A 26341-nucleotide genomic window follows, 5' to 3' on the forward strand; every position below is an offset into this window, starting at 1 on the left:
TGAGGCGATGAGATGTAGAGCGAGTCTTACTTTTCCCTCCACTCCCACGCCACAGTCGGCTTCCTGGATCATGCTGACGTCGTTTCCTCCGTCCCCTAAGAGAAAACAAAAGCCATGGAAGTGTCGGGATTCACATCAGTGACTTGCCAATACAACCTTTTAGTGAGAGTGTTGTGCATGCATTTCACGGCACACACCCTTCATTTGGCCCGATTAAGAGATCAGAACTATGGCCACAGACAGGTGAGGGGAATTTGCTACATAATGGGCGAGATAAAGGGGCTATGACTGTAAAACACAATAAAAAATAACATTCCAATGACGCAATAGAATGATTGCTGTTCAGTTCAGTGAGCTGTGTTCGATTACAAAACTCTCTACATGTGTGAAAAACCTCAATCATTTATTTTTCAGTCACAACTTTCTACAAATCACTGATGTCAGTCAGAACTTTGTAGCAAAATAACTTGCTATGATTCTATTTAAAGGCAACAACAACAGTATGATTAATCACCCAGCCATGGCTGTCATCATCAAGTGATACATAGCATATTAGCATCAATGCTTTGTATCAGTGTTACTGGGAGTACTGGAGAGATGAGTAGAAGTGAGTGAGAGAGGTTTGTGGCGGCAACAAATAAATATGTTTTGAGGAGGAGGTGGATAGAATTTGTTAAATGTTGAAAAAAAAATAAAAATAAATTTAAAAAAAGAAGCTGTACAGACTGAATCCCACCACGGAAAAGCTGTTGGGACGGTTTCTATTTTCGACTCACCTACAGCACAGGTGAGTTTCCCTGTGCGCTCTTGCAGCAGTCGGACTATCTGAGCCTTCTGAGTGGGGGTACAGCGGCAGCAAACCACAGCGGGACACTGACACGCGAGCTCCATGAATTCATACTCGTAGTACTTCAGACAAACCTGCAAGAAAGCCACCAAATGGACGAGTGAGAAACTTAGGCCACCGAATATAACGGATCTCAGCTGCGAGTCTTCAACCCCTCGTCGTAGCTTACAGTTGAACTCCTACTGCTTTTTAGAAAGCGACTAACCACAGATACCACTTCCAGAGATGCATCCGTTGCAGCGATATTATCACGCATCACACAGAAAACATGGCAGAGTTTCATACGGAGAGATAAGTCGGTGGGAGGAGGGTTAGACATGTACAGACGCACTCAAGAGTTTACCTCAAGCGAGTCTCCTGATATCACCAGCGCGCAGTCGTGTTTTCTCCTAAAAGCGTTGAGCTCCAGGTGGGCTTCCCCTCGGGTTGTCACCTATGGCAATGGAAACCGCATTTGAAAAGAAAGTATAAAAACACACTCGCATTGATAAGTTATCAAGGATGACAATCTGTCAGCCTTTGCGTCCTGATTGTTATCAGACAGGTAGCCTCAAACAATAGCAGCGTGTTTCCCTCCAGGTGCAACGATGGCAAAGCGTTAGAACAACCGAATACCCGCCGAACATCCAACTAATAACCAACTGATGAGGATGATGGGACGTGATATGACAGAGTATTGTTCCACATATCAACTGTGGATGTACAAGTCAGACCTTTTCTCTCCTGATAGCCATTGTGATCTAAAAAAACACGACTGACTGCATGGAACTCATTGAGATCGGATCAGAGTCCTTTTTACCAACATGTGGGACATTCAGGCAAAAACACACAAAATATTACCTGCTGCTACTATTTGCCTGGAAACATGACTTCAAATGTCATAATTTTGTAAAACAATTTCATGACATACTTCCCCTGTCAACTCAATAAGATGATACAATTGAATAAGCGCTATATTAACTGAGTAATGCGCCCACAAGAGAAACAATAAATATCCATACTAAATTGCAGTAACACTTTAATTTCGCATTTATCAGAAGTATATGACCATTAAAAATGCAGAATAGTTTTAAAACACTTAAAATGTATTTAGATTGGTGTATAAAAAGATTATAGTGTGTTATAAACCATTTGGTGAATGTTGATGGAGTGCTTTTAGAGAGGGATTAAGTCATTCAAATCTAACTTGGAATGGGGAATTGGGAAGTGAAAGAAAGCACAGTGTTATAAAATTCAATTCAGAGTTCAAATATAGAGTTAAAATGTAGCACTGACAGGGCATGGTGTTAATCTGTCAACAAGAGCTATGCTCTGGTATGAATATCCTTCAGCCGCTGACTATTCATACGTCAATCCAGATCAGGCCATTGGTGGCCACCAGGAAGCTAATCCAGATGTATGTGTTGCAGGCCCAGTCAGCAACCCCCCCCCCCCCCCCCCATCCACTGGGACAGAGGTTTTCAAGCCGTGCCAACCATTGTTATTCCCTTCCAGTGACCGCAGTTGTACGCAAGTTGTAACCTTCCCATATGGCAGCCGCTCCTTCTGCTCTGGCCCGGTTCCAGAGGGGAAGGCAGAAGGAGACTATCAAAGCGGCGAAAGAGCCCGAAACCTGCAAAACAAATTAGGAAGTGAGCCCTCTGCGTGTTCCCTCTGGGAGTGGTTCGGCTGGTTTTGCCTTTCTGTTTGAGCGAAGGCCTGTTTGTTCTCATTGACAGCGGCTTGGATGCTTTCGCTGGTGGGGAGGTGATTTATTGTGTGGGTGCTGACTGGGGCTGCATGCGTAGTTGTGTGGGGCTGTATGACCACGGGCTAATGGGCCTCAGTCACACAGAGGAGGGATGCCCGTGGGTCGAGGGAGTCGGGAAACTGTCAGCGCTGCATTGAACCGGGAAGCACCCTGTGGTACTAAAATCAACTATTAGCCACACCAGAGGAAGACAGGTCCATGTCCTGCACTTACGGATCTGAAGGTATGGATGTCCTGGTTGCGGGTGATCAGATGGGCGTTCTTAGCGGTGCATGTCGCCGTCTCAAGCTTGTCTCCCGTTAGCATCCAAACCTACACAGACACCAGAAAGTGACATGTAGCGAAAGATCATTTTTCACTCAAACGCATTACTGCATGACACACAATGTTTCCATAACCGGTTTTAACAAAAGCTAAATTCCAGGGATCAAAGACCCTAATCACTGACGTCAAGCTACCTGTAAGCGCTCTGTCTGGGATAAGTTTGTGAACTTATCATACGATCAAACATGGTTTACTTCATCGTGGTGCTTGTGCTTCAAACAGAAGACAAACACCAGTAATCATACAGATTGGTATCACAGCATCCACATTCTGTCTCGGATTGATTCTTAACGGATGCTGCTTATGGAGTTAAAAAAAGAAAATTACATAAAAAATAGAATTACTGCCTCGCGGTTGTACGCATCTGCCAACCAGGAAAGCTCATCACCTCACTCCATTTTATCCCACTCGACATCTGTGTGAAAGTTTTGACATTAAGCATATCTGTATTGCCAAAAAAAACTGACCTTTGACCACCAAATTCTAATGACTTCATTCTTGAGTGGACGTTTCTGCCGAATTTGAAGAAATTCCCTCAAAGCGGAAGGAACAGCTATTGATCACTTTTTAAAGTATGTGAGCAACTGAAATCCCATTCGACCTCCACACTTAACCGATCTGCACTGCTGGATACCACTGGAGCCAAGTGAGTAAACGTGTGTTTACACATTCGTGGCGAGTCAGCTCTTTAAACTAAGAAGAGCAAAGGGGACGATCAGCCCAACTTTTACTTCTGTAACTGATCAGCTTTCTGCTTCCCTTGCACAAAACCACATTCTTGTTTCCATAAAAAAAAATGAAAAGAATAGTTCACATCAACCATCTAAAGTGTGCTAACCAAACTGCTTCAAATGTCCTTATAATCCTGTTTTATCTACTAAAGGGAGGCACTTGGATGAGGCTTGTTCTTGTCGGTAGACATGAAAAACACATGTACTCGTCTTGCCTCTATGTTTTTGTTTTCTTAAGTTTGTTGCTACTGTGAGCTAGGTGTCTGTCTGTCCCCCCCCCCCCCCACACACCTTGATTCCTGCGTTGCGGAGGATCTCCAGGGTGGGCCTCACGTCAGTCTGGAGTTGGTCCTCTACCCCAGTCAGACACAGCAGCTCCATCTCCATCTCCAGACTCTCAATCACTGTGGCCACCTTCAGGGAGCGGTCATGGACGCTGAGCTTGGCCTGGACGTACCGTGCCTGGGGAGCAGAAGAGGATTCGGAATATTTTGAGTGAGAGGAGATGAAAATACTTTAAATGAAGTAGAATCACTGTAAGAACAAAGAAGTAAACCAGCCAAGGAAGTCATGACAAACACAAGAGAGAAAAGTATAAAAAACTGTAACCGGGATGGTTCATACATCCATGAAGATTTTTTTGCACCCTCAAGCATGAATGACACCCCCCCAGAAACATCCATATCAGATATCAAAGTTTTAGTTCACATATAAACTTTCAGGTATTTGCCTGCAAGCAGCCGTTAAAGCTACTATGTTTTAGAAAGCCATGCTAACGCCCATCTCCAGCTTCTCAGCTCCAGGGCAATCAGCGAGGGAGATAAAGCAAAAACAATCTGAGAGTGACTCATACAGGAACACAAACTCTGTGTGTGACTCAGTTGGTGACTCACTGCTGCCCACCAGCTCTGCTCACACACTTATACACTCCAGTAATGGGCCTGGGGCTGAGGACTGCAGGGGAGACAGCCCCGCCCTGCTCGAACAATGAGTGGGGTGTGTGTGTGTGTCTGGGAGGGTGGGGTGTGTGGACTGGAAGGGGGTGGGGGGGTCAGAGGTCACTTTAATTACTCAGCAACACACTTTGACATTTAGAAATACTGAACATGGCTGCATAAATATATCATTCTGCATTTGGCGCGCAATCGGCACATGGGAGATATGGAACACATTGTTGATATTTCTGTGGTTTACCAGCTCCAATGGCTTCATCACACATAAGGCCGACAAACTATAAGAGTGTAAGTAGTGTCTTGTACTAGCATGAATGAGAGCTAAGCCTCAGATCGCTGCGTGTTAATGTCATCAGACGGTGCTTGCCTCAAAATCTTGATACTGTTCATCTGTGAGAGACTTCTTTGAGACCACGAGGACCCTCAGGCCTTCCCTCGCCATGTTCCCGCACTGAAAACAGAGTGAGCAACATCTGGATTCAGCAGGTTAGTCGGTGAGTTATTTATAACAGGGGTACAATCACTGTTGTTACATCTTCATCACATCTTGTGAAAAAAGGAGGCGATCTACCTCCTCTTCCAGCCAGTCGTTATACTGGACGATGCCGGCCATCACCACATCAGCACCCTTCATGTAGAAAGTGATCTCTCCCGTAGACTCGTCCTTGAAAACAACAATCGACAGTTCATTCAGATTTTAAAAACAGGAAAGAAAAGCGGTTACATCTTACGTTACCCCAGTAGGTTTCGCACAGACAGGATTTCCAGTCCATACCCGTGTGAGCAAAGGGGCACATGCACTATTTTATGACTTTGCGTTGCCTAGAAATGCTAAACTTATTTTGGTATTCACAAAGCGTTTGCAAATATTATCACGAGGAAGTTTAAAAATCCCAGGCTTCCTGAGTTGTAGCCCGGCCAACAAAAGTAAAGTTAGTCATCGGAACTAGTCAGCGGTGATAAGGTGAGCTTTTTCACAGATACTGTGCTTTAATAATAATAATCTGTTTTTTCTTTTCTTTGTCTTGTTAAAGCTAGTGTCAAGTCGCCCTCCTAGCAACAAGCACTGACCTACATAGTTACTGAAAGAAGTACTTCAGCAATTGGAAAGTAGGAAATCAAAAACCAATTTCTTTGAAGAGCATAAGAGAACAAAATGCACAACAGCTCCAGCAATCTAACGGACAGAAGAGTAACAAAGTTATCTTGGCACTCACTCGCACTATGATGCCCATCCTCTTGCTCTCATAGGTGAAGGGAAATATCTGCAGGATGGTGAAGTTCAGTATTTGGCCAGTAGGGGTCCGCAGCTGCATGGAGGACTGGTCTCTTCCCACCAGTGTCAGACCGACACTCTCAGTCCACTGCACGAGCGACACCTATCAACACCAGTGTAAAGGCTTTAATGGATGGTCATTGTGAGGGGGGGGGGGAAATAGTCAGGCTGCAAAATGTCTCGAACTGCTAATATTTTATGTCTTTCCTAAATAAAACAATCATCATTGAGGTACATCCAGGGAGAGAAGGGACGACTGCGTTATTGTTCTCATGGTGAAGCCATTATGTCAATATGATGTTCCATTACTTGAACTACAAAACAAACAGTGAAGGGCACTTTGGACAGAGAGCACAGTGACCATTTAGTCTTAATCAACAGCTCAAACATTTTCCACACTCAAGACTATTGATTGATAAATTGGGGAAATGTCCATTTCTGAACAGAAAATGTACTTTTTGCTCTTTTCTTGATGGACACAACAGACAGATGGCATCCATTAATACAACGTTAACGTGTGCGAGTCTGTGTGGGGAGAAAAGGAGGGAAGACGACATTTCCCCAATAACTTCCAGACCAGAAGTCAGATCACATTCATCATCCATTTTCTGACAGGACTAATGGCAGAGTGGCCAAATGGACACAGATGAGAGAAAACAACAAAGATTGCCACGGTCCAACTTTGAAACCACAGGTTTCGTAGAAGGGGGAATTACTTATTTTGGAAATACATGACCATGTAGTCTGACAATGCCTGGAAGGAGCACTTTAACGTCAGACAAGCTCTGATTACTGTAATGTTTGTAATAGAGGTTTGGGAAATATAAAGACGTGGTTAGTCACAGTCTAGAAATATTCACTGTGGGGGCATTCTGGGATCTGGCGTCTGTCACAGCAGCACCTTTTAATCGCATCTGGGTTGGCTGCAGATTTGTAACTGGACTGAATAATGCTGGGTCCAGTTGGCTTGACTCAGAACCTCCACGTGGCTGAAAGTGATTCAGATATCAACTCTCTGTGGTGAATTACACATGACATACTTATATATATATATATATATATATATATATATATATATATATATATATATATATATATATATATATATATATATATATATATATATATATATATATATATATATATATATATATATATATATATATATATATATATATATATATATATATATATATATATATATATATATATATATATATATATATATATATATATATATATATATATATATAGACATCCTTTTCATTATCTGTACTTTTGCATAAGATAATTTTAATTAGAGATGTACGGAGTAATCTGCCAACAATCTGACATATGAGATCAGTCTTATATATTCCAGACTTTTTGCTGGTCAAACACGATCGTTTAACGTCACAGTTACACGCACACACACGCACAAAGTGGGATATACTGCAATTCATTTTCAGTTTGATTATATTTGTCGAATATCTGCTAAGACAATTGAAGCATCTCTAAGTTTGTGTGATGCAGGGACAAGTGTGCAGTAAAAAGTCAGTTTTGACAGCATTGGTAAAAACAGTCACCCAGATACACCTATGTTAAGACTTCCTGAGAGCTGCAGGGAAAGCAAACTGAATCTTGCTAGATTGACTCAAACTGATCAAATATACCATTCAGGGCACAGCAACAAAAAAAACAAAAAACAGTCAATGTTTATCCAGTTTGACCCCAAAACAATAAAAACGGCTCAATTTCCTTCCCACAACATAAAGTACAGGTCTCTAATCACAGCAGATGTACGTGGCTCTATTACAATATGCTATCAAAGAGGAAATTCAAAAGGGGATAAGTGCAATGGGCTGGGGAGCACATTAAGGAAATCCGTATTTACACCGCAGGAAATGGATCGAAGTCGAATTCCACAGCCCTCTTCCTGATGTTCAAAGAATTCATACAGATCAAGGACATGAACGTAGAATGCCTTTTGACTTGTGAATGTTCCCCTTCATGAACGAAAGCAGGGAAGACACTGGAGATCATGACCTTCACTGATCTACACCAAGAACTCTCATCTTGAGATCGGAAGTCTGTTCTCCTGTCAGGCCTTCCGTGTTTGTCCTCGAGAACATGGTGTTTGAGTGGATTACGTGTACATTTCCCAACATGTCAAGACGACGTACAGCAGCATGTAGGTATTTACGTATATCATGGGATGGATATACTGCAGCTGTTTGTATAATAAATGTGGGAAACGTGCAAGTCTACAAGTATGTTTCCACACAGATGAAAAAAAAATATATATATATATATATATATTTTCAACACATTTCATTTTTTTTTTTATATTTTAAATTGCTTGATTTTCTTTTTGAACTTTGAGCTGCATTTCTTGTTGGAAAGGTTCTACCAGTATACAAATAAAGATAATTGGTACCATACATTTTTCATATCAGCCCTGTGGGTTTCCCGAGTGCCACTAAAAGTGGAGGAACATGCAGAGGGTTCTGTCGTACCTCATCCGGGCTGGAAGCCTGGTAGACTCTGCATGTGTCTTCGTAGTGCTGTTCAGCCTCGGCCTGGTCCGTCACACCGTTGGCCTCGTATACGGGGGTCACGTTGTGCACCAGGGCGATGGCCTTCACAGCCTCGTGAACTTTACTGATGATGGTCTTGCGGACCTTAGTGGCCGCTGGAGCCCTGGAGGCTGGGAGGTCATGGGCGGGCTGAAGACAATAACAGAAGGTACTGAGATGAAAACAATGGCAGACGGGAATCTCAAGAGTTAGAACCTCTCTTTCACTGTGGTCAAGGGGGCAGCTATTGTAGCCAGCATAATTAATAATCTGTACGTATTGTGGCAGCCGGGGTGGGCGAGCCCAGGGAGTAGTGATGGCAGGAAGATACTACAGACTACCAGAGAGAAATGGATTGCACTTTGCACACGCTCCCTTAGTGCCAGCAGGCAATCAGCGCCACAAGGCACACCTGAGAGAGCCGGCCAGTGGAGCTTCATGGGCGGATATAAAAGGAGAAGGAAGATGTGAAGTCGGAAAAGTACCTTAGGTGAAACCATTCAAGACGGTGAGATATTGTGAGACTACTTAGCAAACGACCCTGGAACGGAAGACTACCCCAACTGGATTGCCCCCGGCTACTGACCCCTGCTTGGAGGAGAACGACGCCCCTGCCCAATCCCTGGACCGTACGAGAATTGCGCCTTGTGTATCAGACCCCGGAACTGCACCTAGACCCTTCTCTTGCTTAACGGACTTGTATTGGCTGTGTGGCTGCTGTGTCGTTACCAATACCCCAGTAAAGTATTTGATTGCCACGTCTTTAAGTCTCCGTGTCTTTATAAGTATTGCATATTGTCCAGTAACACCCCTGACCACCCCGGGGGCTGTTACAGTGGTGGAGAATGTGGGAAGACTAACCGGCTTCTGGACAATATCTAATATTTATATTACGCGTCGTATCGACATCAAAATGTCCGCGCCCAACCCTGTGCAGGAGCTTCTCGCAGGTCTCATAGCCAGCAATGCGGAGACTCAGAGGAGGCACGAAGAGGCAATGCAGATGCAAGTACAAATGCTGCAACTTCAACAGCAAACACAACACCAACACCACCAGCAAATGGAAAAATATATGGAGTTGCAAACCAACCAACAGGAAGTGAAACGACTGGAGCGAGTGAATCCCTCGCGCTTCCTGGTTAAACAAACAGCCAGTGACGAAGTGGAAGCTTTCCTTCTGACTTTCGAAATCACTGCAAAACGTGAACAATGGCCCGAGGAACGGTGGGCAGACTTGATCGCTCCTTTTTTGACGGGCACCGCGCAACGGGCTTACCAAGACCTAGCCAATATTTCACCCGTCACCTACGCAGCACTGAAGGAGGAAGTGCTTCAGCGTAGCGGGGTGACCCTTCTGACAAAAGCGCAGCGATTTCATGAGTGGAATTATGATGCCACCCTCTCTCCAAGAGCGCAAAATGTTGCAGGCGGACATAATCGAGCCCTCCAGAAGCGATTGGTGTAGCCCCATCGTCCTCGTCCCCAAACCTGACGGCTCAGTCAGGTTCTGCAATGACTTCCGCCAGCTCAACCAGATCTCCAAATTCGACGCCTACCCGATGCCACGAGTGGACGAGATGATCGAACGGGTAGGGAGTGCCAGATTCATTACCACCCTGGACCTCACGAAGGGCTACTGGCAAGTGGCCTTGGCCCCCGAGGCCAGAGAGAAGACAGCCTTCGCCACCCCCGAGGGGCTGTACCAGTACAAACGGCTCCCCTTCGGTCTACACGGGGCCCCACCTACCTACCAGAGGCTGATGGACCAAGTCCTTCGGCCCCACCGAGAGTATGCCGCGGCGTACCTAGACGACATCGTCGTACATGGGGAGGAGTGGGGGACCCACCTGCGTCGGGTCGACGCCGTGCTCCGAGCCCTGAGGGGAGCGGGGCTAACAGCTAACCCCAAAAAGTGTCGCCTCGGCCTCCGAGATGCGGATTACCTGGGGTACACCATTGGGCGAGGTTGCGTCAAGCCCCAGGTAGGGAAGGTCGAGGCGATCCGGGAATGGCCCCGCCCCCTCACCAAGAAACAAGTAAGGGCATTTATTGGACTGGCGAGCTATTACAGGCGATTTGTCCCCCACTTTTCCTCCCTTGCAGCTCCCCTGACGGACCTAACAGGAAACCGGCTGCCAGAGCGGATCCAGTGGACAGCAGAGACAGAGGAGGCCTTCGAGAACCTCAAGAGGGTGCTGTGTTCAGAACCAGTGTTGGTGACCCCGGACTTTGAGAAACCGTTGGTGGTCCAGACCGACGCATCAGAGACCGGGGTAGGCGCCGTCCTGGCCCAAGTACAAAATGGTGAGGAACACCCGATAACATACATCAGCAGAAAACTCTTGCCCAGGGAACAGAAATATTCCACAGTGGAAAAAGAATGCCTAGCCATCAAGTGGGCCCTGGGCGAGCTCAAATATTACTTATTGGGACGAAAGTTCACTCTGGTCACCGACCATGCCCCATTGGTATGGATGTCGAGAAATAAAGAAAATAACGCCCGGGTCACCCGCTGGTTTCTGTCTCTGCAGCCCTATGCCTTCTCTGTCGTCCACAGATCCGGTGCCGCTCACGGAAACGCCGATGCCTTGTCCCGCAGGGACGCCTGGTGTTCCTGGAGCAGTCCTCCCCCCAGGTCAGATTTAAGGGGGGGGGTGTGTGGCAGCCGGGGTGGGCGAGCCCAGGGAGTAGTGATGGCAGGAAGATACTACAGACTACCAGAGAGAAATGGATTGCACTTTGCACACGCTCCCTTAGTGCCAGCAGGCAATCAGCGCCACAAGGCACACCTGAGAGAGCCGGCCAGTGGAGCTTCATGGGCGGATATAAAAGGAGAAGGAAGATGTGAAGTCGGAAAAGTACCTTAGGTGAAACTATTCAAGACGGTGAGATATTGTGAGACTACTTAGCAAACGACCCTGGAACGGAAGACTACCCCAACTGGATTGCCCCCGGCTACTGACCCCTGCTTGGAGGAGAACGACGCCCCTGCCCAATCCCTGGACCGTACGAGAATTGCGCCTTGTGTATCAGACCCCGGAACTGCACCTAGACCCTTCTCTTGCTTAACGGACTTGTATTGGCTGTGTGGCTGCTGTGTCGTTACCAATACCCCAGTAAAGTATTTGATTGCCACGTCTTTAAGTCTCCGTGTCTTTATAAGTATTGCATATTGTCCAGTAACACCCCTGACCACCCCGGGGGCTGTTACAGTATGAACATGTCAATTCCTAGACCCAACAAACAAAGAAGACGCGCATTCATAAAGCTCATTCTACAACAATAAGTAACTGGAGGAGGTTTTGATCGTAGAAACAAGCTGCTTCACTAATGGCGGTTTCAATGATTGCCGTGATAGTGGCCCGTAAACATGACCAGATGTGTAAAGTAAATATGAACAATTTGCTTATGCGTTGTGGCCTTGCTATTTTTAGAAGCCTGTGCGCTCCCGGGGTTAATGGTAGCGTCATTTAAGAAGTCCGGTCATTGCTTTGCTTGTGGGCTAATCCTGTTTCCTGCTTCACTAACCTCTGGTGTCAAGGGGGACAAAGAGTGCCATCTGAGGTCAGGAAGCACTCAACCAAACAATAATCACAAACTGATATGTTTCTTAAAACAATGCTCGTGCCTGTTGGTTCTGCACTTTCCCGAGATTTAGGAATTTAAATCTTTTGCTTCCTAAATGGCGTGAGTGAATTTCAGTCACTGCTTCTCTTTGACAGACCCAGAGCCCTGCAAAGACTCGTGCATGTTCGTTTTTATTATTTTTACCTGCGTGTAGGCGCTGAACACAAGGCTCTGTACTTCATCCATCGAGTCCATCCCATAGGCCACAGTTCCAAGATGGAGGCGCCGGAACACCATTTCATTTTGAGTAAGAGTTCCTGGTAAAGATTAAATTACAGACAAATCGTGGAAATCCTTTAAAAAAAGAATTACAACTGAAAGTTTCAGCATATTGTGCAACATGTGATAATTCTGCATAATGATTGACTTCTACATTAATGTCATTTGACAACATCTGTAAAAGTATTTCCACATCTTTCATGGGTTTGGACGTACAAACAGTGATCAGTTACTTGAAAAGAGATGCATGTCACATATGGTGATTGTAAGGAAGCCAGCAGCCTTCCCTTACTACACACAGCCTCTGTATCCTCACACTCACTTTAAAAGCATTTTCCACAAGTATATCAAAAAGACCTCGGGGGTCTTGGACGTACATTGGCCTGAACTGCAGACCCCACCGGCCTTATCACGCTCTGGATGGGGAAAAGGGCTGATCAGTTTATTGGGCATGAGGGCTATAAATTTGATGTGTGACACCTCTGCCTGAGGAAGTGCAGCGGTGGAGGTGTTGTGCTCTTAAGGTGTGTATGGATGAGAGACTTTGGGGCTTTTTTTTTATGATTTAATGGTCCCATAAGTAGCAGGACTCCAGGAGCAGAAACCCCACCGCAGAGCAAAACCCCCCAAGGGAAGGAAACGACTTAACGCTGTCCTATTGGATACTTCCTTGGCAAATCCACAGCACTATAACTCCTCATTTTAGTACTCCACACGCTGGCCTTTGGGATTTTTTTTTAGCCACAACCAAGGCTATTTCAACATAAAGTACGTTGCTTTTCACCGCCATTTCCTTCAGTCTGACCTGTTTTGTCAGTCAGCAGGTAGGAGATGCGTCCAAGCTGTTCAGGTATGGTGCTCGACCTCACCATCGTCCCAGGGATCTTGGAGTCTTTCTTAATCATCCAACTGAAAACCATCTTTCCCATATCCAGATTGACACGCAAACTGCATGAAATAAAAAAACAGCACACGATTTAACCCCCAACGTGTGAATACAGAGCAACGCTGCAGACGGCTTTGAAGTAGAGAGGCTCAAGTCGCACCTGATCGGCACAATGTTAGAGAAGAGCAGCAGGAAGCGCAAGAACTGGAGGTACCAACGGCCGGTAAAGTGCTGGAGGGCCACCATGACCAGTGACACCACCACAAGAGCCGCAAACAGGATCTTAGTCAAACAGTTCACTTCCAAGTCAAACAAACCCACCTATCACGAGCAACAGAGGCAGAAATGATCAGTCAAATGAATGTGAAAACAAATGGTGCGTGTGTGTGTGCGCAATATGTAGGTCTAAGTCAATCAAAAAAAAGTTTAAGAACTTGCTCAATCAATTCAGGGTGACTTTCTAAGACTCCTCCATCTTCATGCAAACTACAGGCTCGGGTTCACACTACTGTACCTTGTGTCTCGGGTTGGAGGTGTTCATGACACTGCGCAGCTCCTTGCCTGTGTAAATCACAACCCCCACCACCGTCCCTGGAATGAGAGAGAAAAAGACCTAAAAAAAACTGCCTCGGGTCAATATAGTAAAAGGAACAACATAAAACACACAGTATGTCAAGGAGATGCTTCCCAGACTCATAATCTTGACAAGAATAGACTTCTTCAAATGATCAATGACATTTGGAATACAGGATGCAGATTTCCAATTGCTTAATGGATGACATATGTCCGCGTGGGTTAGGGTTAAGGTTCTTTACCATGATGGGTAGCTGCCCCAGAGCTATCGAAAAATAACTTCCTCTTTATTTCTTCTGTGTGCGTTTGGTCAGACAAGTCAACAGATCAACAGTTGTGAATGAAGCAATGCATCTTTGAGCAAAAGATGGTCCGTGTTGCATCCTGGGTATTAGCTGCACAACCAGTCACTTATTTACCAGAGGCGACAACCGAGCTGGCCCACAGGGTGTTCTCAATGCTGAGACTCTCGTTGACTGGGGGGTCTCCGTCCTCCTGGAACAATTAAGACGACAAATATTCACAATGATGAGGGGAGACAGAAACTGGTCAAATAATTGCTATGTTTGTAAAAAATAAGTTTTGTAAACATTACTGCTCCATCTATCCGTTATATGTTTTGGTTTGTTCTCACGCAAGATGCATCACTGATGGATTTTAAAACGTATTTTGCCATTTAAGCCTTAATCAATGGCTCGTATGATGGTACAAGGCTTAATCTTCTTCATCACACTCAGACGCGTATTCAGACATAAGAAGGACACGTTACATCGCCGTCAGATGAACATAGAGGGGCTTAGGGCTCAACAGAATAGTAATGTAAGCACTCACCCTGGTGAAAGTTCCAATAAAGTTATGGATATCAATGTTTGGTTCTTCTGCGTACACATATGATCTGATTTGTAGAAGGTCCTGTGGGACATCAAAAGCATGGTTTAGGATCACTGACGGGGAAGAAGTGATTGAATATTGACAGGCGGTTGAGAAGAAGACAAGAAGCAGCAAAGCTTTGCCTTACATGCTTATGAAACATTATGCAACTACCTCCAATAATACATCACTTGCATGGAGACCAGATCCATTTAATCCTACACAGTTTATGCAGTGTTTGCATAAATATCCTATAATTAGACAGTAGACAGTTTGACACCTTCAAAACATGAATCTTTGTGTATACGCTTGACAAATATGTTACCAGTAATTTATTTTTACAAATCAGTGTGTCCTGAGGCACAAGCTGTCACCAGGAGCTCAGGAGAGGACAGAAACAGCACTTTAAGGTAGAGTTGGACCCTGGGCTGCAACGAACAATCCTTTTTATTTTTGATTAATCTGCTGATTATTATCTTGGTTCCTCAATAAAATTAGTGTATAAAATGTCAGAAAATAGATAAAGATGCCCGTCACAATTTCACAGAGCCACAATTACTATTGTCTTGTTTCATCTTAACTTACAGATATTCAGGATTAAGAAAAACAGCAAATGTTCACATTTGAATCAGTAGAATCAGTGATTTTTTTATGAATAAATAATAGATTTTCAAAATTAATTTTCTGTCAATGGACTCGTTTAGGCTCTGGACCAATATATCCGCTTACCAATGGACAATGGAAATATCACCATCTTTATTTTTATAATATTGAAGTCAACTGCATCATACTGAACATTGTTACAACTTATTGACAACTTGAAATCTAAAATTATCTGCGTGAGTATTTGCCTTTAAAAACCTAAAACTGGTCTAACACGGAAGAACTACAAGAGCAAAAGATATGGGCCTGAGGGCAACCTTTGACCTTTTAGTCCTTCTCTGATGTCCCGGCCACCCTGTACTCTGGTCAAATGACTACTCTTGTCCTAATGACCTGCTTCTCTTGAGACCAAAGTCAGCATGCGCTCTTACCTGTATTCATCTGTTCTTACAAGGCACAGCGGCGGCATGAACGCGGTGTTACAAACGTACAATTTTCTCCTGACGACCTCTCCCTCTTTATCTCATGACTCACGGCAGCAGTTGGCAGTCTCTGCGTGCAGGCCACTGGGAGGCGTAGTTTCCAGTCCGTCTCTCCATCCAGCTGGTCAGTACGCAGGAAACAGGAGCCTGGGGAGGGGGAGGACAAGAGCTGCCAATGAAGCCAGATGGAAACAAACTGACCCCTAGGGGGCAACAGGAGGCTTTTAGTTAAAGGGGGTATACCAGGATCTCAAAATTGCTTGAACAAATCAAAAAACACTCAGATTTCAATAGATACTGAAGGCTACTGTCCCCATTGCTTTTTTCATTTGTTCTAATACACGTTATACTCTACGTTTCCAAGTTGATGACAATTTAACATGGAGTCACAAATGAACTGCAGCAACTTCTGTGAATGGGACTAAGCTGCATATTACTGTTGTAGAAGTGAAGGCATCCACCAAACAAAGCCCATCCCCCCCACTGGCTCGCATGCATCATCCTGCCCAAAACTACAAATCCTGGCCTATAGGCTCTTCATAATCGACCTAATGGCCTCCACATGGAAGAGAGATAAGCAAACACTATTTGCAGTGAAACAAAGCTTTTTCTGTCTCAACAGTAGGACGCAACAACAACACGCTGCACCTAGCTCCACTGACAGTCACATTTGGGTTTCTGGAAGTAGAAAATAAAAGCATCTCATCCATGTGATGTGATTTTTGATGTGCTTTGAATGGACTTGTGTGGATTTTGTATATGTGCAAATAAAACGGTGAAATGCATTTTGCCAAGTTTGTGTTAGCATCTTGTCTTAATCCGTATTTGATTATTCAGATGAGCATCCTTCACTCACGTCTCCTGGTTTCTCTTTGCATTTGATTTTGCCGTGTGCTTGATCCGCTCATTTGAAAGACAAAATGAGTCCTCAAAGTTGAAGAGAGAACAATGTTTTGTCTACAATGCTTATCTCACCATTACATGGAGCAGTAGCTCTCCACCACAGCGTGCTTTGAGTGATAGTTTAGTACTGGACCTAATTACAATTTAGACATTGAAGGACTTCCTGTCCTGGCTCAGGGCTAATCCCTGCACCTCAGCGCCTTTTTAAACAAGTCATTTCCCCAGCCAGCCAGCCTGTTGTGGAGATCTGGATGAATGACCAGCAGATGTTTACCATTTCTTTCAGAGGTCCTTAAAAAGATCATGTCAGCAGGAACACGCTGGTTCTACAAAGAAAGGCAGAAAGAAAAACATCACTTCAGCATCGCTTCCTGAGCCTGCACTTTTCCTCCTCCCTCTGCTCTTTAACTGTAGGAAAGGAAGACTTTTGGCTTTTCATGTGCCACATTACCAACAGCCAGTGAGTCAAAAGAATAAGCCCTCCAGCAAATCATCCCGCCGTGGCTTGAACAGGACCCTGACCAGGGTTTTACACTCTGCCTGACCTGGTCCCTCCACCACATTAGACAAATTCTCCATTCAATTCATCTGGACAGCTTCCCAACAACAGTGAACCGTGCATGGATTATTGCTAAGTCGTCGATCGTCTAACAAAGATGTATTATGGAGGTTCATTTAGAAATTCTAAAGCTTTCTTTTTGTCCGCTACTGGTTTCACCACCGCTGAGGAGTTTCTTCATAGTAAATCACAGAACTCTGAATCCCTCAGTCATATTAGTGGAACTAGGACAACATGTGTGACCTTTCCTTCAGCTGCTTTCAAATGAGTGATTCAGAGGGAAGCCCTTAGTTGGAAACTGAAGACAGGACCCACTTCTCACGTTTCATGTACGAAGACCTCAGAGGATCCACTGTGTCCACGCCTGAAAACTAACAAAGATATTTTAAACAACTAAAGAACATCATTAGGCTTTCAAGATGAAAACGATTTTATCAATAAACAGTAGTTAATTGAATTTGTGTGTGAGCTCTAATTGAAGGCATATTGGGTTCACGTGTGCTGTGCATGCATTGAGTTTGACAGGCTGAGGCTCCGCATTGATCACAAGATTATAAAATCTTTACCAACTCCTTTCACCTCAGTCACCAGCGGAGCAGGGAAGATAAACAGCCCCCTCATTATTCTCTGTCATATAAATGGTAACTCGACAGTCCTGAAAAGCAAAACTATGCCCAGATGTGGATGAAACTATCTTCAACAAACCTTTTCCACGATTATAAGATCTCCAACTTGTATACCGCTGCTTTTCACCTTCACTGTGCCTGAAATACACAGAACAAAGTCACAAGTTAATTGAGCGTTCAGTAACTTTGTGTATTGTTTGATGGATTCCATATTATGCTATGTAGTTCAAATCTGACCATTCTAATACCATCTAGAGCTAAAAACAGTTATTTTTCATGAAATGTGCTCTAAACACACATTAAAGTCTTCTTTGAATGAACTGCTGCTCTGCATGCCTCACCAGTCACCTCGGTGAATTTGGGAATGTAGTTTTCCTTGCAGATTTGAAAGAATGCTGGGGGAGTTCAGCCTTTTCTCTCATTCCTTTTGGAACGAACGGGCAAAATTGTTTGGAAGAGATCGCTGACCCTTGACCTGTGTCCTGACCTTTGGGCTTTGCATATGTAAGACATTAAAGCACATTAATATTGCTCTGCAGTCGGCTTCAAGGGACTTCACGTTAGTGCTCTTACACAGCAGCATGTAGCGCCATGAAGAAACAAATATGCAGCTTTCATGAATATAAGAAAGAGTTTTTATATGAAGAGCTCGTGTACGTTGGTTTCATGTGATCAGAGCTGCAACAATTCATTTGTTTAACTGATTCGTCGATTAATAGGAGACTAGCCTAAAACTATTAAAATCATCGATTCATTGCTTTTAATTTTTCGAGAAACAAATACCAAAACATTAATTTGTTCCAGCTTCTTAAACATGAAGATTTTGGTGCTTTTCTATGTTAGGTATGACGTAGGGCTGCAAAATGAATCTAATATTTATCTCAATCACGATTTGGGTTTCCTACGATTAAATTGACATGATTGACTGCGATACTGGTGTTTAAAATACATGCTCTGCTCATAGAAAACTCAGCTGCATATCAATCCGCCTACTGTATCTTTTACGGGCAAAACTAAAAAGCACTGAATTCAGTTGAAGTCTTATTTTGACGATTTGTTAATTAGCAGGAATGTAACATAACATAATAATCTGTTGATTTCATTTTGGGTAAAAAGTTTTGGTACAGTTTCTATCTTGCTTCTCGGAGATGCGCTGTGAATAAGGAGCAGTCTCATTTTGATGCACATGATTGAAGATGGAAGATGGAAGTAAACATGGAAGCAGTATTGGCCATGTATGCGGACGCATACATGGCCAATAAAGCTGATTCTGATTCTATTTAAATGTGAAACTACAATAAACATATTTTTAATCATGATCTCAATATTGAAGAAAAAAAAAAAAAAAAAAGTATGACCATATGATTTCGTAATTGTGTAGCCCTCGTATGACAGTTCACTGAATATTTTTCCTTTTTGGGCTGTTGGTCGAATAAAAAAAAATGTGATTTGCTTAAATCTCCCTAAACAGTAGGAAATTAAAACGACCAAGTTCCACCACAATTTATAGACAAAATGATTAATATATTATTCAACAAAATGACTTCAATCAATGTCTTTCTTTGTTAGAAAACAACACATTAAGTTGTGACACCCTAACGCTTCTATAAACCACAAGATATGCACGGGGGCCGCTATCATGGAGGCAACCAGTTGTGTTTATGGGTGAAACAAGCTGCCACATCAAAGGGGAGAAGTGATGGAAACTACAAGAGGTCTCCTGCTTTTTATTGCTGGTAGCACTTTATACCACAGCCTCTTATGTACACTTTTACATCTCTGCTTTGAATTACCCACTATTTCCCCTAGCCCCAATAAGTTTTAATAGCACCAACCTCCTACAGTTAATAGACGCTGATGCTAAGAACCTACACAAGCAAAACATAAGCAGTGTTCCGATCCTCACCTCTTGTTGAAAGCTTGCTGTAAATCTGAGAGTTTATCTCATTGTCTCGAACGTAGCATCTTATTTCTTCAACTGCCTCTCTGATGATGGTAACTGCCAAAACCAGACCCTGGAGAGTGAAAGGTCAAAATTTTTAAAAAAATAAGTTATTTCTTGAAAGTAGAGAACAACAAACCAACGTCACACAAGCGAGTGCTGTGGGAAACACCAGAACATTTCCATCAAAAAAAAAAGACATTACAAAAATGAAGATGATTCACCAAAAATAATGAACAGTCAGTGAAATGCTACATACCAGAGGGACCCAGTAGGTGTAGAGCGGTCCTAACCGGAGCTCCTTGATGAACTGAGAGCAGGCCAACAGCAAGAAGTAAAAGTTGAAGAAGTACTTGAACTGATTGTACAGCACCTGTGAACACAAAACAAAAGAGCACAGAGTGAAATATTATTATTATTATTATTATTATTGTGCGTATCCGACATGTACGGAGAGGCCATGACTGATTTTGATAGAAAATGTATTGGACACCACTGGTCTCCATTTAACTTATTATAGGAATGTTTTTAGTGGCCTAGAGAAGAAGTCATCTCAACAGATACAAACAGAAAATTATTTTTTATTTTTTATTTTGAGGCAACATTTTAACAAGTTTCCTTTATTTAAAGCTGCTCTCTTAGGGAATCTAATTGTGTTGACAGAACAAGAATAAAAGATTCCAATATTGGCCTTATAAACAAATTAAAAAGATATGAAACAATATCCAAACATATTTAGTAGCTTTCCTCTGCCAGTCATTCTTTAAATAAACACTCATGCTTCAACTTTGCCCCATTTCATTACCACCAGTGTGCAAGATCACAAGCAGTGGAAACCGTGCATGTTGCTATTCTGTACATCATTTGTTGCCGAGTAGAATAGACGAATAGAAACATACAGACTACAATATGTTCTAATGAGAAGAACTTCTTGACATGAACCAAAGTAAATATAAAGCATCACAATTTGCAATGCAAAAAGGCTCTGCTCTTGTCTTCGGCTCTTCAAGCAAATGTGAGCTACTTTCAATGTCTGACTTCATACACAACAACAAAAAAAGTCATAAGATCTTAAGACAACTAATCTCTGAAAAACAAATGCACATGTAAATCAGGCCGGGAAACACAGAAGTCAGTAACTGCTGCCACATCTGTCCATCATTAAAAGATCTTCATTTCAACATGAGACATTCCACCATTTATGAATTACTGACGACTTCGTTCTACTGTCGGCATGTGAAGTGAAGCCTCACCAACATATCAGGCATAAGTCATATAGTTATATATGTAGTCGATTGGTATTTTGATAAGTCGCTTTGCAGGCCAACATGACAAACATCTGCTGGTCGCAGTCTCTTAAATGGGAGAATTTCCTGGTGTGATTTATAGACACCACCTTGAGCTCCGAGAGGTTCTACTGAGCATCTTTCATTGTTTTCCTGATAATTTATAGACTACATTACTAATTAGCTGGAAAATAACCGACAGATCAGCCCTATGGTCGTCCTCTGATCCACGGCCATTTCAAAAGGGGCAAACAGGACAATGACCACCCACTGCTGCTAGTAAAGTGGGTGATACAATAGGACTAGATTCCTCACATTACGATTGTCTTAATGGGAAAATGTGTCCGACAAGCGACAGCGAATCAGAGCCAGGCTGAGAGAGGTGGGCGGTGGTTAAAGGGAGGGTGGTGGGGTGACCTTTGACTGACACTAACCGCAGGCAGGAAGGTGAAGAAGTTGTACTTCTGGTTGTTGATGACGTTCCTCGGGTACCTCTGCTCCCTCTTTTCTGGGTGGCCGAGCCACACGGTGCGGGGACGGAAGTCGCCCATGCCGCAGCATCTCGACCACGGGCAGCACCTGAGAGGAAGAGACGGCGAAGGGTTAAGAAGATACCGCACATTCAATCTCACCATTTGGTTCAATAGCAGACATGCTGAGAAACAGACTGTTACGTGAAAAAAAGGAACAAAATAATTAAGAAGCATGCAGATTCTGCAGTATGACGACAGCATGTTGTATTTTTTATGGATTTCCTGCAACAGCTCTTTGTTAATGTGTTGCTTAAGGTCCATGATCATGCCACAGCTCTTCGTTAATGTGTTGCTTAAGGTCAATGATCATGGAGCCTGGAGAGATTATGCTTTCAAAGATAAATATTAACATTTGGAATAGGGTGGCCACTCCCATCGCTCTACCCAAACAAAGCATTCCAAATCAATAAACTAGGAGCCCAGCAACCTCGTGGTTAACAGCTGAACTAATTTCCAAGTAAATAAACTTCCTAATAGTTTCATTTTAAAAAGGCCCGACAACTTTTCTACTGCAGTTAAATATGAAGAGATATTCTTGTTGCTGTATTTAAAGATCACTTCTTGTGTATGTTGGAGAATAACACTGACAACAATGGGCTCCGTCACTGTAAAGTAATCTAGTAAAATAATCACGTCTCGCTCTGTTTGGACCTCAGAAGTCTCTCAGAGAGACAGCGAAGCTGAAGTGCATCCTACGCAGGGCGGCACAATTATCAAAGATTTAGCTAAGCACAATATGGCCGACAGCAATTCTCAAATAGCAGGATGCACAACATTTGTTTCAGGAAATGTGTGAAAATACCATTTTAATGATATACGGTTGTGGTGCAGAGTTGTCCTGGCCTTCACATCACAGTCAACAGACTTAAGAAAAACATTGCCACAAAAATCATACTATATACATTTTTGTGTGATGTAAAAATTATACTTCCCTCTAATATCGCAAATCATATTCAATTGCTCTGTCAGTCAATACAATTGGATTACACATTGGACGTGAAGCAGCAGGAAAAGACACAGGTGTAAATAATAAGGTTAATGACAGCTGAATTGCATTTAGCTGCTTCAGTTTCAGGGTTGCGCATGCTGACTCACTGCGACGGTTGAAGATAATGGAACATTGTCAGCCTAATTAGTAACACCTGTGCTTTTCCTGCTATGACATGTCACAATGTCTAATAAACTAATGCATGAATTCAATACAATAATCCTGTAATAAATCCTACCTCCATGAAGGTTATAACGTTCTGTTTTTGTTGAAACTGTTTTTATTACAAAGAGATGCGTTTCTCATATTTAGCATACCCTGCTTCTTATTTCATCTACGATACCATCATTGGTGTAAACTCAACATTAACCTTCATAAGGGTAGGATTTATTATATTTGACAGGATTATCTTTACCTAGACTGGCAATTGAGTGTATTACGATGAACAGGTGAATCAGGCTTGACTATAAATTATACTGCAAACTACAGAAAATAATGTACTGCATTTTCTTTAAATCTTTTGTCTTTAAATTCTGTGATTATTACAGGAAGTGACGTCATCGCGACAGCCTGACCAGACTCATGGCTGCATTTCTCCATCAACCCTCTGCCCTGTACGTCTTCTGTCTCCATCATCATTTATGAGGCCTGACCCTTTTATGTGCTGGTCAAAATAAACAACCTACAAAAAGCATAATTTGGTAAATTTAGTACACACATTCCATCTTCATGGCAGGGCCTACATGCCCGCGTGCTTCTCCTGCTATTTGACAGGCAAGCACCGGATCTGCCGAGCCAATATTGACATGGGCGTCAAAATGCACTTGCTCTGACTGCACCCCGGAACAAGGATGTCCCCTGGACGCTACTGCTAACATTAGCTGCTATAAAGCTACTGTGAATTGCCACATAATGTTTAAAGTAACGTGTATTAGTCTGTTAGACGCTGTTTATTGTTGCCCTGACTGCTCCGCCACCGCTAAGCTAGTTATAGAGACAATGTCGACGCGCTCTTGTAAACAATTGAACGGCTACTGTGATATCAGCAGAAGGCGACGGACAAAACACGTTGACAAACTGGTTTCCTCTTACTGTTTTCAGTGCCGTTTAGCCCCCTTACCCATTTCTGTGTTTACTGTCTTGCCTTTTCGGCCGCCTCACGGGCTGTAGAGCGATATTGTCGGTCATTCCTGCAGCTCCTGGTAGCGGGTGGAGGCTGTGGGCAGCACGCCTGTGCTGTCGCTGTTCTGGGCGGAGGCTTCCCAGCTGTCACTCACACAGGACGGTTCAGCTGGCACACTTACCTCAGCATGGCCCGTTTGACAATAAAATATTTTGGTATTTTGAAGCCTACGTTTATTCATAAAATTAGGCTATCATCAAATTATAGTGTAGTTTACCTCACATTATTCCCTACCATCCGAAATACTTAACATGCCTTTATATGTTGCTGTTTTGGGGGAAACCAGTGGTAAGCAACGAAGTATAGGCTAAAGTACTACAGTTTTTAGTTAATGGAGTATTTACATTACATTTAACCAACATTTTCTTCCACTTCATACTTCTACACCACTACATTTGTATATTGCACTACATTTATTTAACTACAGTTACAAGTGATTCCACATTACAAAGACATATCAACAGCATATAATGGATTATGAAACATTTGCTTAAATCAAAGACATGTCTTTTGTGGCTGATTAGATCTGCTCAGGTTGGACTTGTACAAACATATGTACTTTGGTTCTAAATCATTGGCGGGGGCCAAAGGAACATCTTAACACAAGCTTCTAAAACAGGTGTAGCCTACACGCGTATTGAAGGAAATGGAAAGAGATGAGTGAGTGTATGCTATTGTAGCAAAAAATGTACTATTTGTATAATGCATGGCACAACTTTGTCTTCAGTGTGTAATGTAGAAGAGGGACAGTCTTTGCTATCATGAAAGCAGTTGCATTTAACATTTCAGGGTTTCTATCCTGAGCCATGCTTCAATTTTATATATAAAACCTCATAGTTTAATTCATTTTAGTCTTTGTGTGGCCGGGTCTCTTTATTTTGTGACTGGACAAGTGTGTTGTCCAAGACAGAAACAAATCGAAGTCTGATACACAACAAAAAGTAAACACCGACTATAGTTGTATGAATAGTCGAGCAGACATATTGTAGTTCAGGGGATCTGTGATTACTCACTGTACACCTACTAATTTTAGTGTACCGTAATGACATGCAAGTAGCATTGTATCGTGTCAAAATTGTAAAAGAGCACTTTATAGTTCACCTGAAATGGAATGTGGACAGGATGAGAAAGCATGCGTCAGTTGTGGATGCAAATAGTCATTCATGGAGGATGCAAAACGGAAAGGATTCATGGCTACTGGTCAGTCGTGACAACAGCAAATAATACTTAAGAGTCATCTGAAGGTGAATTGATGTAAATTAGGGTTAACATATATGAAAACTTGCCTGTGCTGGTGTAGATGTTAGCGTGGAGCTAGGCTGCATTTCAGTGGCTAGTGTTACACTGTACGCTCTCAGTTGGCGATGCATTTCTTTGTTCTCAGCTCAAATCAGTTTGGCAACAGTAACGTCAGCGGCGAAATAATGACAGGGAAAATATTGAAAAAGTCACCCTGATTTTATTTTTCAAAAATCAGAAAATATTTAGGTGTAGGAAACATTTGAAGAACAAAAAACAATTTACATTGTAAACAGGCTCAACATCACTTGAATTGCAGCGACCAACTTTAAAGCAGTTTTGACATGGTTTGCTAAAGAAAGGCACAACTTGGCAAATGCGTATCGATAAGGAATGTACAGCAGGGGCCTACAAAGTACTCTGACCATTCTGACTTGTGCAAAGTGTCCAGTGATACATTCATTACTGTTCAACTCAGCAGGTTGAGAATGAAACTCTTATCGTATACCCGAGAATGTACAGAGCATTGCGTTGAGCGTCGGGGGCGAGGAGGACAACTAAAATCTAAACGAGGTAGAACGCACCCCCTAAACTCAAGCATTTTGTGAATTATAAATAAATGACGCTACAGTCCATACGATAACCTAGAAAGAAAAAGTTCTGACGATTACCGGTAGTTGTTTCACACAAAATCTAACAGGAAGGGAAAGTTTACAAAATTGTCGATTTGCCCTTTCCCCAGTTCAGCAGTCACAATAAAAAAAAAAAACTGTGACGTAGAACTATAATATGTAAACGTCCTCAAACCTGAAATAAAGTGCAGGCATGAGATCATTCAGCATATAATAGCCTTCAGCTCTCAGCCAACTAAGTTTGAATCTGCAGATTTACAAGTGGAATATGTTTGGGGGGGGGGGGGGGGGGGGAAGAGAGAAATTGGTTTCATGAACTTCAACGCTACAATGTTATACGGTTCAACACACTAATCCATCAGTCTAACAGAGCCTTCATAACAAACCTATGGTGCAGTGAAGGACAACAGCAACATTGTAGAATTCATTTTAGGCACTTGGCAAAGAGGTCTGAGTCATTACCTACTGTATCTTAGCACTGATGCAACAATGGACTATTTTGTCACCTACATAATCCAAAAACAGATGAGTGAACTGTTGCACCTTGATTTAATGGACGAGACACCGGAATAATCTGTCCGCCGGATCAAAACCCCCTTCACAATGAGACATGCGAATGACATTTTGCCACTACAAAAATGTACAACGTCATAAAACCTATGGCACACAATCGGAGGGAAAGTAGTCATTTTAGAGACACACGTTAACTAAACCATTATTTCTGAACACTGAGACAGGGTGTCCTTAAAAAAAG

The 26341-nt window shown here is 42.9% G+C and overlaps 1 protein-coding gene across 1 annotated transcript in view; it reads right to left on the bottom strand.

Moving 5' to 3' along the window:
- atp9a (ATPase phospholipid transporting 9A) overlaps positions 1-23722 on the bottom strand; it is a 29819-nt gene extending 6097 nt beyond the window's left edge. The window contains exons 1-22 of the mRNA XM_079273562.1: positions 23654-23722; positions 21447-21591; positions 19986-20099; positions 19691-19799; positions 17864-17922; positions 16874-16925; positions 15749-15843; positions 14573-14653; positions 14161-14236; positions 13683-13759; positions 13329-13489; positions 13088-13230; positions 12208-12320; positions 8377-8586; positions 5823-5984; positions 5177-5269; positions 4973-5056; positions 3944-4114; positions 2811-2909; positions 1191-1280; positions 777-921; positions 31-95 (exon numbers count right to left, since the gene is read on the bottom strand). Of these exons, the coding sequence (XP_079129688.1) occupies positions 31-95; positions 777-921; positions 1191-1280; positions 2811-2909; positions 3944-4114; positions 4973-5056; positions 5177-5269; positions 5823-5984; positions 8377-8586; positions 12208-12320; positions 13088-13230; positions 13329-13489; positions 13683-13759; positions 14161-14236; positions 14573-14653; positions 15749-15843; positions 16874-16925; positions 17864-17922; positions 19691-19799; positions 19986-20099; positions 21447-21591; positions 23654-23721 (2412 nt within the window). The 5' untranslated portion in view covers position 23722. The remainder of the gene's footprint in view (positions 1-30; positions 96-776; positions 922-1190; positions 1281-2810; positions 2910-3943; positions 4115-4972; positions 5057-5176; positions 5270-5822; positions 5985-8376; positions 8587-12207; positions 12321-13087; positions 13231-13328; positions 13490-13682; positions 13760-14160; positions 14237-14572; positions 14654-15748; positions 15844-16873; positions 16926-17863; positions 17923-19690; positions 19800-19985; positions 20100-21446; positions 21592-23653) is intronic.
- Between the last annotated feature and the right edge of the window lie 2619 nt (positions 23723-26341).

Source organism: Melanostigma gelatinosum (genome assembly GCF_949748355.1).
Source record: "Melanostigma gelatinosum genome assembly, chromosome: 8".
Classification (NCBI taxonomy): Eukaryota; Metazoa; Chordata; class Actinopteri; order Perciformes; family Zoarcidae; genus Melanostigma; species Melanostigma gelatinosum.